The 17,150-nt window shown below is 25.5% G+C and overlaps 4 protein-coding genes across 4 annotated transcripts; 2 read left to right on the top strand and 2 right to left on the bottom strand.

Annotated features, from left to right (window-relative positions):
* Positions 1-589: 589 nt before the first annotated feature.
* Positions 590-823, top strand: SRAE_1000178300 (Hypothetical protein; the record flags this gene model as incomplete). The annotated part of the gene is made up of 1 exon (XM_024648780.1): positions 590-823. One exon carries the CDS (start codon positions 590-592, stop codon positions 821-823), a length of 234 nt encoding a protein of 77 aa, XP_024502724.1.
* A 500-nt stretch (positions 824-1,323) lies between these two features.
* Positions 1,324-5,241, bottom strand: SRAE_1000178400 (Peptidase S1 domain and C-type lectin domain and von Willebrand factor, type A domain and Trypsin-like cysteine/serine peptidase domain and C-type lectin-like domain and C-type lectin fold domain-containing protein; the record flags this gene model as incomplete). The annotated part of the gene is made up of 7 exons (XM_024648781.1): positions 1,324-1,527; positions 1,579-1,859; positions 1,920-1,927; positions 2,492-3,398; positions 4,362-4,817; positions 4,878-4,990; positions 5,036-5,241. 7 exons carry the CDS (start codon positions 5,239-5,241, stop codon positions 1,324-1,326), a joined length of 2,175 nt encoding a protein of 724 aa, XP_024502725.1.
* A 3,097-nt stretch (positions 5,242-8,338) lies between these two features.
* SRAE_1000178500 (Heat shock 70 kDa protein 1A/1B) lies at positions 8,339-10,329 on the top strand (the record flags this gene model as incomplete). Its single annotated transcript, XM_024648782.1, has 2 exons — positions 8,339-8,438; positions 8,495-10,329. 2 exons carry the CDS (start codon positions 8,339-8,341, stop codon positions 10,327-10,329), a joined length of 1,935 nt encoding a protein of 644 aa, XP_024502726.1.
* A 614-nt stretch (positions 10,330-10,943) lies between these two features.
* Positions 10,944-13,730, bottom strand: SRAE_1000178600 (Zinc finger protein 513; the record flags this gene model as incomplete). Its single annotated transcript, XM_024648783.1, has 2 exons — positions 10,944-12,511; positions 12,557-13,730. The coding sequence occupies 2 exons, from the start codon at positions 13,728-13,730 to the stop codon at positions 10,944-10,946; spliced, it is 2,742 nt and encodes a 913-aa protein (XP_024502727.1).
* Between the last annotated feature and the right edge of the window lie 3,420 nt (positions 13,731-17,150).

Here is a 17,150-nt window from a genome sequence, read left to right on the forward strand (position 1 = left end):
CAAATCTATATTAAATAATTTAGTATTTCATTTTTAATTCATTTAATTTTTGTAAAAAAAAAATAAATAAAACATGTTTAGAAAATAACTTTCTTATAAATAATAAAATGATGTTATAACTGTTTCATGTTTAGTAATATTATTTTGATAGAAAAAAAATAATTTATTTTTTTTTAATTTTAGATTTTATCTCTGTTACAAAATATACAATTGTATTTTTAAATACTGAATGGATTGCATCCTTTCAATAAAAGAACATCCAATTAATTGCTGAAATACTATGATAAATAGATATCAGTGGAATAATCAAGACTTTTACTTGCTTTCCCAAGTTGTTTCATTAGAACCAATTACAAAATATATTAAAGAAAATATACAAAATAATAAATTTTCTTTCCAAACTTTTACATCAATAATTGATCCTAGTCTTATCTCTAACGATTGGACTTCATTATCTGTAATCTGTTTTGGTATCTGTGAACTCTCAATTCGTTGTCTTTACAATAATCAAAAAAATTAAAATATTTTTTTGATATATCATATACTTTAAAGCATTAACTCTAGATATCATATCATTAAATATTTAAAAATGTTTTCAAGCATTAAAAACGCACAAAAAATTAGAAAATGCGTTGAACATGGTGAAACTTTACAAGATATTTTTTCAAAAGACAAATTTATTGATGTTCCTCTAAAAAAGTTTAATGAAATGGCAATTGGTTTCAAAATACCAGTATGGGAAAGTAAAGAATTTATAAAAGATTTTAACTTGGTAACATTTAATATTGAGGGAACAGAGAAAACAAATATTTTTCATAAATAATATTTAAAGTACAAGAAAAATAATTTACTATATTTAGTTAAAATATTTTATACTATATTAAAAAGTCTTTTTTTTTAAAAAATTATTTACTAAAATGGATTATATTATATTTTTATAACTTTTTTTTTATCTTAAATTCTTATATTATTATAGAAGATGTTTTATAATGATATTATTAATACTTTTTTATTGATAAATAAATATAAATAAAAGGTTTTTTTTTCAATTGACATACCATAAAAAAAATTAAAAAATAAATAAATAAATAAAATAAAATAAAATTGTTATAATCTTTGATCATTTTAATAAAAACGTCTCAATATAAAACAGGGTCATTTAAAATATGCACGTATTTTATTTTACTTAATAAATAAATCAATGAGCATAAATGGTATTTCTATAAATTATATGAGATAAAAATAATAATTATGTTATAAAAATAGTTGTTGTGTAATATATTAAATTTATATGTTATAAAATTTTAATAATATAGTTAATGATTATTTTTTTCCAAATCCTAAATCAGAATAATAATCATAACAAGCATTACATCCTCCACTCATAACACACATCTTAGAACATACTGGCATACAACATGGACAACATCTTGGTGGTTGTTTTATTTGAATATTCATTTGTGGCATCTGAATCATTTGTGTCATTGTTGATTGTGGTTGACCACAATTAGCACAAGGATTAGGTACCTTAAAAAAAAATATTTTAAAAATCTTATATTAAAAAAAAGTATGATTTACCACACTTCTACAACAGGCTGGAGTTGTACATCCTGGTCTACATTGGTATGCAGGTGATGAAAAAAATGCTTGACATTGTCTTGATTGACATGGTGAAGAATTCATTTGATATCCACATGAATTTCCAGAACATCCTCCAGTATATGCAGCACCCCAACATCCTCCTAACATTCCACAACCTTGTCTTTTAGCTCTTATCTGTACACCATTATCTTTTTTAGGATTTTTAATAATATTATCAGTTATAGAAGATATAGTAATAATAATGAATTGAAAAATTACTAGAAACAAATAAATTTTCATTTCAAATTAAAATATTAAAAATAAACTATTAAAGATACCGTTCAATCTTTTATTTAAGTATTAAGCTATAACATCCAACCCATAAAAACATTAAAACATATTGTAACCTATTGATGTCACGTTTTAAAGATTCAATTTCAAGAACATTTTTGATTCTCAAATTGCTTACATTAATTCTATTATCTATTCACAAATTATGAAACCAGTTGTTAAAAGAAATTTAAATTACAAAATGTTGCAAGTTTAATATTAATAAATTAACAGTTTTTAACTTTATTCTAGATTTTATTGAAATATAGTAGATGTATTGTAATGATGATATTATATCATAAAAGGTATTAATGTATTTCTATTCATTTACATATTTACAATATCTTGTTATAATATAAAAGCTTACCTATTTGTTTTACCAAAAAGAATAATAGATAATTAATAAAATACAAATAATAGTTTTATTTTATATTTTTAAAAATATATTATATGTAAAGTTTTTTATTAACAAAAATTATTAGTATCACAAGCTTTTTTTTGATATACATATGCTTGACTAACACTTGAATCACTACAATTAACACCATACCATTTAAAATCTTTTTCAAGACTTCCACACATTCCAATTTTATCTATTTCTCCAGGTGCAAATTGATTATAATCATTATTTGGATTAAAATTATATCCTGTATCCCATTGCCATATATTGCTAGTTGTCAATTGATTAAGACCAATAAATATTGGTAATGATTGATTTGTTAATTTTAATAAAAATTTTTGTTTTGAATCAGATCTAATATCTACTAAAGTTGCATTATATAATTTAGCTATATTCTCAGCAACTACATAAGAAGATGGTGTATCTTCTAAATAAAGGCATTCTGATGTTTTTATACAACTATCAATATCTTCAAATTGATGAAATTGTCTCTCACAAAAACAATTACTTCTTGATGCTAAATGTAACATATTTTTAGTAATATTATTATCAAAATCTAATGAATAACAGGGTGATGCTATACTATTTTTATTTAAAGAATTTTTGCCTTCATAATCAAGTCTTACTGTCATCAAGAAATAATCTTCATTTTTGAAGTCTGCAGCCCTCCTACAAATATCACCATCAATATTATGATTTTCAAATTGATCACTCTCATCACAACGGATATCTTCATGTGATGAAAATAGGATAACTAATTTTTTATAACTACTATTTCTACCAGTTTCCTTAATAATACTTTCAGCTGTATTTAAAGCTTTTATAATATCCAATTTCTTACCAGTAATTGTAGTTGAACTGACATTTTCTAAAGCACCTATTAAATCATTACTTGAACTGAAAGTACTAAAATTTCCAATAACATTTATCTCATCAGACGCTGTAATTAAAGCTACTCTTGATGATTGTAATTTTTGATTATCCATAGACAAATTACTTGTTAAAATAAATTGAAGTGAGATACCTGTTTGGCGTTGAATATCATAAATAGCTGCATCTTCTGAAATATCTAGAATGAACATGATATCTAAATAAAGACCAGAAGTGTCAGTGGAGCACTCCTGAGCATCACTACTGCTCCAAACATTTCCCAAACCACATATTATTAAAAAAAAAATAGAATTAAATGAAAAATTAAAAAAATTTCTCATTTTTTTTGCTCATAAAATTAATATTGAGAAATTTACTATATTTTATAATTAAATATTTTTTAATCAAACATTTGTTAAAAAAAGTTTGTTTGGTATATAATATCATTTTTATGATAAAGAATATAAATTTTTGTAGATTATAATTTTTAATTCTTACAAACCTATCTTTGATTATATTGCTGATAGGAGTTTAATGATATTTCTTGAAAATATGTAATAGAAATTTTAAAAATAATCAAGTAATATACTTTTATTTACTATATAAAACAAAATTTTTTATTAAATTAATTTACTTAAACAAAAGAAGTTATATTTTTAAATTAGATTATTCTTAAAAATGTTTTAATATAAAAAAAAATAATAGCATGCTAATTATGCAATTAAAAAAATGTCGAAATATATTTATAATAAGTTTAAAAGATAATGAGAGATGATAAATTTTTAACACAAATAAAAATTTTATTATCATTTATTTGGCTAGAAATAAAAACTTAGTAATAATTAATTTTTCTATGACATATATTTAAGCAAATTTGTTGATAGAAAAAAAAAACTTCTTATCAGTTGTATAATAAAAAGTATTTATTTTTACAGCATAATATAAAATTTAATGTTTTGATAAATAATATAATAAAAATTTATGATTCAAAGTTTAAAAATAATTATAATACTCTTTTTAAATAAAAAATGATAGTTTTATTATATGATAAATGGTTAATAAAAGATTATATAAACAAATATAAAATATTAAAGTTTTATTTAACATAATATAATTTTAATTTAATAATATTTTTTTTTTACCATAAATAATACTTAAATTCCCAATGTATAACAAATACCTGTAAGATAACAAATATCTTGTAAGTATAAGTCAACTCTGGTAAGCCTTGCTAATTCATTTGCTGGGCATCCTGAAGAACCATATGATGTTATACCTATCAATACAACTTTTCCATCTAAACCAATCTGTTGAACACCTGATCCTGAATCCCCTAAACAAACACGAGGAGAATTTAAATCTTTTGTATTTAATGCTTTAACACATATATAATCAGGTATATTTGTTGGCATTGTATCTGATAATGGTTTTTGACAATTTTTATCATGTCTCATTTCAAAAACTCTCATTAATGGGGTACTTTTTTTAAAATATTCCTGTTTACCCCATGATACTATTGTTAATATATCATTTATATAAGTTTGTGGATATGGTAAACAAATTGGTTTGACTCTTTCATTGAATTCTATTGAAGAGTCAACCTCAACTATAGCCCAATCATGACCACCACGACAACCTTTTTTAATAAATGTATTATCAAAAATGACAGATTTAATTTTATAAAATTTTGCCTTACTCTCATAACATTCATAAGAATTTGTTTTATTTGGTAAAAATCCACGATTACAATCATCACCAATTGATATTACTCTTTCACGAATTTGTTCTATACTTCTAATTTCTTCAATGCTTAAAAAAATTAATAATAAAAAAAATTATAAACTTCTTACATACGTGCATGGTGCTTGTCCAAAAGATTTTAATGATAAAAAGCCATGTGCAACTGTTAAAATATGATAAGGTGAAATTATTGTGCCACCTATTTTATTTTTTCCTTTATGTAAAATAGAAACTGCCCAAGGATATTTTCTTTCATTTTTTTCAGCTTTACCACATATTGAATGAATTTTATGTGATTCTTCATTACTTATTACAGTCATTGTATTTGTACTACTAATAGAAATTTCTTTACCATCAAAACTATTAACAATATTTTTTAGTTTTAAAAATAAAATTAAAATTAAGCTTATCAACCTCATGATTTTTAAATTTATAAACTAACTATATTTAATTAACCACTTTAACGATGATTTTATATTTTATTGAAAGCAAAATATATATTATGCAATAACTTTCATTTACGGAACTTGTTAATTAATTACCTTTATTTTATAGTAAAATCAGATAGAAGTTAAATGAAACTATGTGGAACATGTTTTTATTAAACAGCTTTAACTGATCTTAAAATAATAATTATTGATTCAGATATCTTTTTTGTTTCGTAAAATGATAAAACAATAATAAGTCAAAAATATTTTTCACTTTATAAAAAGTAATCAAAATATATTAACATCAATTTTAAAAATTTAATACTTATATTTTTAAATATTTATATTATAAATTATTTTTATATATATATTTTTTTTTATTGTTGTATGGTATATTTTAAATACAATAAATAAAAAAAGAAAAAACAAACCTTGTATATTTTATTTTTTATCTAAATAAATTTTAATGTAATTTTAAACATAAGAAGAAAAATAATATTTATTAAACTTAAATTGATGGAAAAAAAATTTTACAAGTTTTAAACAAAACATTACAATGTTGTATCGTAAAAGTGAAAATTAGCTTTTATAAATAAAATTTATGGAGTAATGAAAATTTTTTTATTATGAGAAATTTCAAATAAAAACATTAAATTGAGTAGTGTAATATATTTCCTTTTTATTTATCTTATTAATATCCTTTTTTTGAGAATTAAAAAAAATTTTGTTAACATAATACCATCTATTCTCGTGTTTCTAGAATATTTTGAAAGTAAAACTAAATTTTAGTAAACATAATATCACATTACAATATTCAGAATTTTTAAGTTTCTTTCTTTTATGATAATAAATTTTTCTATTAAGTGATATATCAATGTTTTACAATTATTTTGAAAATTAAAAAGCTAGACAGAGATGATTAATGATATTAAACTTGTAATTTTAATTATTTAAGTGTTACTTGCAAAAATATATTTTACATTATATCTGCGTTTTTATGTACCTTATATTAATTTTTTTTTTTAAGAAATTATGTTTATACATATATTATTTATATGAAAATAAATTTTTTCGATATGTTGTCTTATGTCAGTGCAACAAAATAAAATATACCCTATTATTGTTTAAATTTTATTATATAACCCGTCAAAAAAATATGAGTACTGCCTTCTTTTTAAAAAGACAATATTTTTTTTTCTTCAATATATTATGATAAAATAATCTCATCGTGAAACTTACAATATTAATATAGTACGATGAAAAAAAAAGGTAATCCTACATAATAAATGTTACAGTGAAGAGTATAGTGGGATCGTCAAACATATTTCTTTTAATCGTTAGCGTGAAATTTCAATAAGCATATTATGACGACTACTAAACTTTAAACTTTTAAAAAATACATTTAAAAAAAAGGTGTACTTGGTGGAGATTAAATCTAAATATGTATATGAAACCACAAAGCACAACATTTCTAAACCATTGTATATAAGTCAAACTACATTTGTATTTTCCATGAGATTATATGAAGAAAGACAAAACTTGTCCTTATACTAGAAGTTTTTTTTTTAAAATAAAATTATTCACATTCTTTATTTACATTTCTTAGATTTGTATATATTTATAGCACCTTAGTTTAACAGGTGATAAAATTATCTTTGATTACTAAAAATAAACAAAAAAATTTAAAATATAAATAAAGCGATTATTGCAAATTCCTCTGAAATTGTTTGATTTTGTTAACAACTGCAGTGAAAAATATAAATTTCGAGAATAACAATGTATTTAATTTATTTTAATTTTTGATTATTTCAAATCTTTCTACCAGATTTAAAAATGACTAGACACTGAAATATATTTTTAAATACATGACAATTTCTAAAACATAGATAATAACATAGAATGACAGGAGTATGTAATAATGGTACAATTTTAACAATAAAAAATTGTCATTTATCTTTACAAGATTTTTCCAGTACTTACTAGTAGAAATGATAGAAAAATTTCTGATTGTGATGTTGAATCTGAGGTCACTAGAAGAGGAAAACACTAATAAACTAGAATAAAAACTATACTTCTTCAAGAAGTAAGCACTTTTAAATTGTACAAATTTTTTTCAAATGTGTTTTTAATACTTCTTCTGACAACATTTTTTGTGTGTATTCAAATAATTTTTTGATCGTTAAACGTGGATCGTAATATAAAGCATGTACCTTAACTTTTATTGATAAACGATACAAATAAACAAAGAAAAAACACTGTTGTCTTTTGTGCTAAAAAAAATTTCAAACTCTCTTTTTGTAAAATTTTTCCTTAAATTAACTATGATCATTTCACTTCCTTGTGAAGTATTCTGATCTCATGAGTCAAATGATACCCATCAACTACAATAGGATATAGGTTAATCAATATAAAACCCGTCCATTACCAAACACAATTTGCAAAAGTTTCCCAGGTCAAAAAACACATAAAAATGCGAAAAAAACTACACTTTTTGTTAAAAAATTGTCAAAATTTCAAAAAAGACGTCTGTCAGAAGTGGGAATTTTGCATTCAAAGGTCATCTAGTCTAAACTGTAACATGATTGTCCCTTAATTTTTTCCCAAGTTATATACACATTTCAAAAGCACTGCATATTTTTGTTTTCTCGAATATTCTAATCTGTACTATAAGCTATCCTGCAACGAACTGTCTGCATAGTCACTGGCTGGCCGCCTCTTTCAGAATATTCCAGAAGGTCGTAGTACATTCGACACCCGCCTTTTACATAACAAACCTGGTAAGATTCATTCTAGAAGCTTCTACTTAGTGCATTTGTGACGAGTCACATCGAGAAATAGCCAGTTCTTCAATTTTCATATCATATATAACGTTGCTTTACTACTCTCCCATTTTATTCCATTAGTGTAATATTTATTATTTCAGATTAACTCTGTTATCTTCTATAATTGGTTGTGCCCTAACCGTTAAAAAAATATTAAGTGATTAAAAATGGTTAAAGCTAATGCTGTCGGTATTGATCTCGGTACAACTTACTCCTGTGTAGGAGTTTTCCAACATGGAAAAGTTGAAATTATCGCCAACGACCAAGGTAAGTTAGATTAATATTTTCTGGAAATTTCTTATTAATTAAATATTAATTTTTAGGTAATCGTACAACACCATCATATGTTGCTTTTACTGATAGTGAAAGACTTATTGGAGATGCAGCTAAAAATCAAGTTGCTATGAACCCACAAAACTCCGTCTTTGATGCCAAACGTCTTATTGGAAGAAAATTCGATGATGCTGCTGTCCAAGCTGACATGAAACACTGGCCATTCAAGGTTGTTTCTGCTGATGGTGGACGCCCAAAGGTTCAAGTTGAATTCAAAGGTGAAGTTAAGACTTTCTTCCCAGAAGAGATTTCATCTATGGTTTTAACAAAAATGAGAGAAACCGCTGAAGCTTATCTTGGACAAACTGTAACTGATGCTGTAGTTACTGTTCCAGCTTATTTCAACGACTCTCAAAGACAAGCTACTAAGGATGCTGGAGCCATCGCTGGACTTAATGTCTTACGTATTATTAATGAACCAACTGCAGCTGCTATTGCTTATGGTTTGGACAAGAAAGGAGCAACAGAACGCAATGTTCTTATCTTCGATCTTGGAGGTGGTACTTTTGATGTCTCTGTTCTTACAATTGAAGACGGAATCTTCGAAGTCAAATCTACTGCTGGTGACACTCACTTGGGAGGAGAAGATTTCGATAACCGTATGGTTACTCACTTTGTTAACGAGTTCAAGAGAAAACACAAGAAAGATCTTTCATCCAACCCACGTGCTCTTCGTCGTTTGAGAACAGCTTGTGAACGTGCTAAGAGAACACTTTCTTCATCTACTCAAGCCTCAATTGAAATTGATTCACTTTTCGATGGTATTGATTTCTACACCAACATCACACGTGCTCGTTTTGAGGAACTCTGTGCTGATCTTTTCAGAAACACCATGGACCCAGTCGAGAAAGCTCTTCGTGATGCCAAGATGGACAAAGGACAAGTTCACGATATCGTTCTTGTTGGAGGATCTACCCGTATTCCAAAAGTACAAAAACTTCTTTCTGACTTCTTCTCTGGAAAAGAACTTAATAAATCTATCAATCCAGATGAAGCTGTTGCTTACGGAGCTGCTGTTCAAGCTGCTATCCTTTCTGGAGACAAATCTGAAGCTGTCCAAGATTTACTTCTTCTTGATGTTGCTCCACTTTCTCTTGGAATTGAAACCGCCGGAGGTGTCATGACTGCTCTTATCAAGAGAAACACCACCATCCCAACTAAAACTTCTCAAACTTTCACCACATATGCCGATAATCAACCAGGAGTCTTGATTCAAGTTTACGAAGGTGAACGTGCAATGACTAAAGATAACAATCTTCTTGGAAAATTCGAACTTTCTGGAATTCCACCAGCTCCACGTGGTGTACCACAAATTGAGGTTACATTCGATATTGATGCCAATGGTATCCTCAATGTATCAGCTCAAGACAAATCTACTGGAAAACAAAATAAGATTACCATCACCAACGACAAAGGAAGACTTTCCAAGGAAGAAATTGAACGTATGGTTAACGATGCCGAAAAATACAAAGCTGATGATGAGAAACAACGTGAACGTGTTTCTGCCAAGAATGGTCTTGAGTCATACTGTTTCAACATGAAACAAACTCTTGAAGACGAGAAAGTTAAGGATAAGATTCCAGCTGATGATGTTAAGAAAGTTGTTGAAAAATGCGATGAAATTCTTCGCTGGCTCGAAAGCAACCAATCTGCTGAGAAAGAAGAATTTGAAGATAGACAAAAGGAACTTGAAGGAATCTGTAACCCAATTATCACTAAGATGTATGGAGCTGCTGGTGCACCACCAGGTGGTATGCCAGGAGGTGCTCCAGGTGGAGCCCCTGGCGCTGAAGGATCTGGACCAACAATTGAGGAAGTTGATTAATTTTAATATCCTTCAGTAGATCTCTATTTTTAACTGATATTTTTAAGGTTGTCTTGGTTCATTTTTTTAACTTGTTATATATAAATAAATTTAATTAATAAATCACAATTTTTAATAATTTTTTATTTTATTTTTATTAATATTAAGTAACTATACAATTAAAAATTTAAAAACAGACACTAAACGAAAGATTATACTAAAATTTTACTAGCATTCAAAAGAGCACAATATAATGTTTTAACATATATAAATATTAATAAATCCCTGAAACTCAGTATGATAAACATATATGTATATTGAGAGATATAATAAACTGGTAAATGAGGTAAATAATTAATAATAAGGTAGGAAAAAAAGAGGTGTGATAAATTAATGAGAACAATAACAAATGGAAATATAAAAATGTAATAATGAAAAAAAAAAAATTATTGATAATTATATGGATCAGATAATATAGACGTAATTTAATATGGTTATGTTACATATTTTATAAAGGTGTATACTGTACAATTTCACCAGAAAGAGACGCCCGCGCGCAAACTTGTGGTTGGAGAGAGTCTAAAAATTCATGATTTATTTATTAATAACAATATATTTTAGAAAATACAATTTTCCTAATCATGTTTTCCTTGTAATAAATGGAGATTGAATGTTAAAGCATCGTTTGACGAATGACCACAACGATTACATTTAAATGGATTTTCATAACCATGGTATCCACAATGAATATGATAAAGTGCTTGATCAGCAAAACCCATTTTACAATGTGTACATATAAACTTAAATTGATCATCTGATGAACCAAGTTTATTTTGTTCCTGAAGATTTGTCAAATGTGCTAATAATCCATTATGTAGTAAATTAATGTTTGCAGGTTCTCTTGTTGCCATAGGATTAGAAAGAGAAATATTTCCCATTTGAGGAATTGGTTGGTGAATAATTTGAGAAGAATTATTATCAATATCATCTTTAGTAGAAATATTAAGATCTTTCTTAGAACCTGGTGTACTTGTTGACCAATTATCTTCTCCACCACTTGAATTACCTTCTATTTCTGGTGATGATTTGCCTTGAAGTCTTTGAGAAATTTCATCTAATTTCATACCTTTTCTCCTTTTAATACCAGCTATTCCATCACGAGAACTACTAACACTTTCATTAGTTTCATCTCCTGACATTTTTCCTGAGAGTAATGGTGATACATTTGATTCACCTGAAGCTGAATCAACATCTGGTGAATTTGTCATATGTTCATCATCTCCTTCACTACCACTACGTTGTAATCGTTTCAATGGTGGTAATGGAGGCATTTCAACTTTTAGTGAGAAATTATTTTGACCCAATTGATTATTAGAAAGAGAATTTAAATTAAAAGATGGCTTAGATGATTGTTGATTTGATAGAAAATGTTGAATATTATGTTTTACAGCATCTTCTTTAGAAAAAGGAATATAATCACATAGTTTGCATGGCATATTGGCATCTAACATTCCTTGTACAGAATTGGCTTGTTGAATTTGATTATTAAGAGAATTTAATCTTAACAAAGCATTCATATCTAAATTTTGTTGATTAAATAATAATTGTGAATTAGATGTATTCATTATTTGTGGTAACATAAAACTATTAGCTAAAGAGGTAGAAATAGTGTTGTTGTTATTCATAACATTTGCCGCTGATAATGCACTATCAGCAAGAGCAGCATATGATTCTGATAATGATCGTGATACATCATTTGTACTACCATTAGGTGAATCACCAAAATTTTCTGGATCATCATTACCATTATTGTCTGGAACACGTTTATGATTATACTTTCGAAGATGTAATTTTAAAGAATGACAATATTTGGTAGCATAAGTACAGTCACGACATCTAAATTGATAAACATTTGTATGAGATTTCATATGACTATTAAGCATAGATTTATTAACACATGAGTAAGAACATTTGTTGCATTGAAATGGTTTTGAACCAAAATGATTTCTGATATGATACTCAAGATGATGTTTATATTCTGTAACAAAGTCACATTTTGGACAGACTAATTGTTTTTCAGGTGGAATGTGAGTTCTTGCATGAGCCCATTGTTCATCTTTTGATGTACTGACATGATTACATTGTTTGCATTTATAATTTTTTGGTTTTCCAGATGATCGTCTTTGCTCTGTTGGTGGAGAATCTACACCGGTAATTGAATTTGTAGCATTTAATATTAATTGACTACCTGATGAAGATGTAGCATCAAGAAATGAAGAAGATAGCCCATCATCATTTGATGTTACTGATGTTAGAGAATTTAATGCAGCTGTTAAATCACCAGAATTTATCGAAACAACTGGAATATGTGTTGATTTTTCTGTTAGTGCTTTAATTTGATCAAGAGCTGATGATTGAGATGAATCTAATAATAATTCTTCTTTAACTTTATTAACACTATCAACAAGAGATTTAACATCTGCAGCTAAATCACTACTAGTTTCCATATTAGAATTTATATTAGATGTATCATTTGATGTAATATCAGAAGAATTACGATTTTCTGTAGAATGACATGATAACATATGTTTTTTTAATCTACCAAGTGTTCTTGTATTATAACCACAGGCATTTTGACATTGATGAGTACTATGAGTATTCATATGACTATTATGATGAAATTTTGAATTACAAGAAAAACCACAAATTGAACAAACAAATGTCCCAGTTCCATTAATACCACTACTTAAAGAAGTAGAAGTAGGGGGATTCAATCCAGGAGCCGTAACATATGATCCATTAGAATGAGAAGAAGAGGCATTTGTCTGCTGCTGTTGCTGATTAGAATTTGAATTAGAAAAATTTAATAAAAGATTTGCTGCTTCTTGATCATCTATCTCCATTGACTCAACATCATTATTTTTCTCAATATCTTGATTTGAGGAAAAATTAAATGAATTACTAATTTTAGCCATAAAATCTGACTGCATTTGTTTACTTTTTTCGAGATCAATGATATCATTTTCAGAAACTTCTTTTTCATTAATTTCATTTTTAAAAAGATTTGCTGTTTGTGAAGCAGCTTTTGCTGACGCAGTGATACCTTCCATTAAAGAATGATTAGGTGTTTCAACGTCCAGCATATTATTTTGTTTTTTTAATGTTGTGTCTGGAGAATAAATTGAAGACGTAACAGACGACTGAGGTGATTGGTTTAAGGATGAAGTTAATGAACTAAAAATATTTCCAGAATTTGTTAAAGTATTTAATTGATCAACAGTAAGAGTTGAAAATAATGACTCTGCAGAACAACGTTTATCAGAAATTGTATGAATAGAAAGTGAATCGGGATGCCAAGAGGTAGTACTATTGTCTTTTGTTGTAGTAGTAGCTGGAGCACTCCGTTCAAAACAATGTGACATAATAGGTAAAATAAAAAGGATACTTTTTATGGGGAATAATTATTCCCAGGCAGTAATTTTTAAGTGGTAGTATATGAGTTAGTAAAATAAATATCCAATCTTTATTATTTTTTTTAGATATATTTCATTCCTATAATATATAATATAATTAAATAAAAGAATAAATAAATTTAAAAAAAAAAATTAATATAAAAAAAAAAGAGTACTAATAAAAATATATACAAAATAAAATTATAAATAAAAAATAACGACAACTTTTACATTTACCCGGATATAAAATTTTTAACATTAAAGAATAAATATTAGGGGGGTCTGAAATAGAGAACGCCCATAATCAGCTGATCTTTGATAAAGAGAAGTATGGGGGTAACAACTTGGTGGCTGTCACAAAATGGCTCGGCACAAAGTACACAACAAAACTTATGGGGATTTATAGGGTACCCTAGAATAACGAGTGTCCTGTTAGTGCACTTTTTCAAGAATCAGACAACAAGACAGCCACTACCAAATGGGGTATTAAAAATAATAATAAAAGAACTAAATGAATAAGAAGAGAAAGAACACACCATAGAATTACATTTTGTGTCACATTATATTTTTATATTTGTCTTATTATCCCCCTCCTTGAAATATATATAATTTTATATATATTCATGTGTTTTATTAAAAAGTAACACCCCAAAACAAAACATGTCAAACTAATTGAAAGAAAAATAATTTTTACCAAAGTAATGATTAAATTTAATTAATGGGAAAAAAAGTAATAAAAATATCTTTGAAACTATTATCACATATAAAAAATAATTTTATCACAAAAAGTAATTACTTCCTTAATATTTAAAAAAAAAAGTTATTATTATAAATAAATAAAAACTATAATTTTTTTTTTCAATTGTTTTTTTTAAATAAAAATTTTACATAAAAAAAAAATATAAATTATTTTAAAATAAAACATAAAACACACATATATATATTTTTTTACAAATTTTTATAATATGTGTTCGTTTTATTTTTACTAGTGATATATTATATATATATTTTTTTTTGAAAAACGAGATTTTATGTATACATTTATATAGGCATACAGAAACACATAATAATATAACAAAACTTTATTTTTAGGGGTAAATGATGAGGACAGCCGACTGCCGCTAATAAATATTCTAGCGCTTTGGAACATTTTACAAATATTTTAATCTAAAAACAGTAATGAGTAAAAGATGGTGAATAAAAGATTTTAATAAATTTAATTTTTAAGTGGTGCAATAGAAGATAAATAAAAGTAAAAGATTTTATAAAATAAAAGATACCCATAAAAATAGGGTGGATTTAAAATTTTAGAAATAAAGATTAGAAAAAAGAACCAGAAGATAGAGATTGACATAAAAGAAGGTAAAAGATGAATATATAAATAATAAGTGTTCTAGATAATGTATAAAAATTTTTAAAATATTTTAATAAATATTTATGAAAAGGAACTATTAAAAGTGTATATGTATATATATCAATTTTAATTAAAAGTATATTAAAAATAATTGTTACAACAAAATGTACCCCCTAAAAATTAATATCATTTAATTTTGTGCCATTGGTTCCAACTATCACGAAACAAACAAACAAATAAACTTTTATATTAAAAAAATTTTTTATATGTTGTTTTTGTGTACATATTTTAATATGTTTCGTGTCCTTATGGTAGAAGTTACAGAGAAAAAGATTATTATCAATTAATAATAAGAGTTTTTATCATTTATTTATTGTTGTTTATTATTAACTCCCAATGTTTTCTATATTAAAGTACAAAAGACAAAGGCGGAACTCTTGAAATAGTTAATGTTCGTGCTATTCACTGACCGGTACTGAAATGACCATTTAGTACAATTTTTATGATAAATGTTTCATAGTGTGATTGTTTTTCACATAAAGCTGATAGAAAAATGTAAAGGTCATTGAAGTTTTAAAAGATATGCCAACAATACTGATAATGTCATGGTGAATAAAGAACATCTGAAGGCAAATTAAAGTAAAAGAATATTAATAATGATATATTACTTTGCTAAAATAGTATACATTTATACTATATATCATTAAAATAAAGGTTATCATTTTAAAAAATCTTTATATTCTATTTAAAAAAAAAGATTGTTTTTATAAAAATTTTTATCATTATAAAAGAAAACTCTAACTAAATAAAATGTAATAATTAAGTATTAAAAATTATATAAATAATCAACATTTATAAAATGTTATCTTTTTAGTATGAAAACTTATAAAATAAAATTTATAGTAACATAAAAAATGTCAAATAAATATGTAATTAAAATTATTAATTAATATTTTTTAGGAAATATTATAATTATTATAAAATATAATATTACTTTCCCATTATATTTTTTTTTAAATATTATTAGTAATTATATAAAATATTTATAACCTTACACTTTTTTTCTTTTTTTTTTCATTTAAATAATGTCTTTCATTTATATAATAGAAAATTTTATAATACATAAAAATTACAATGCATTGTAAAATAAAACATAATTAATAAAATAAAAAAAAAAAATATGTAGCTTTAGAAATTTTTATAAAATGTCAGTTATACATGAAAAAATGCATGTCGAAAAGTTAAATAAAATGATAAGAATAACGCATTTTGATAGGGTGATGTTTGGCCACTGAAAAATATATAGGACTATGAAAAATTATATATAAAAAAGAAACACTTTAAATAACAATACTAGTTATAAATTTTTAAAATGTTATATTTTAGGAATGTGATAGGATAATGTGTCAGATCAACCTAATTATCTATATAAAATTATAATATAAAAAGATAGTTACAATTAAAATATATATATATTGAATGATTTGACTACATAAAACTTACTGCCCTAGTGTTACAAAAAAGTAAACTCAAACAAATTTTTTTAAACAGAAATTCTCTTTCTCTCTTACACTAACAAATTACTTTTTCAAAAACCCCTTCTTTTATCAAAAAAGGATATTTCGTCCAATCTACTTAATATGTATAAGTACAGAGAGAAAGAGAAAATATTTTATTAACAAAAAAGTGCGCTCTCAATTTTTTATACAAATAAATATGTGTGTGCTTTCTTACAAAGACATTTGCAGTAGGTTGTTGGAGCTACATCTGTGGTGTCAAAAGAATTTGCCCGCACGAACCCCTTTTTTTTTTTTTTTTGCATCACATCAAAAACTCTATCTTGTAAAATTTACAACATCACTAACTATGAGGATAGGGAGATAATATTGTGTATCAGAGAAAATAAATTAAAATATGTATGTACTATAGGAGAAAAAGTTTATAGGTTAAAAGAATAAGAAAAAGAAACATTTTTCTTTTGAAAAATATACGAGAATGATAGAAAAAAAAAAAAAAAATGTTTGCGGCATTATAAA

Source organism: Strongyloides ratti (assembly GCF_001040885.1).
Source record: "Strongyloides ratti genome assembly S_ratti_ED321, chromosome : 1".
NCBI classification, from domain to species: Eukaryota; Metazoa; Nematoda; class Chromadorea; order Rhabditida; family Strongyloididae; genus Strongyloides; species Strongyloides ratti.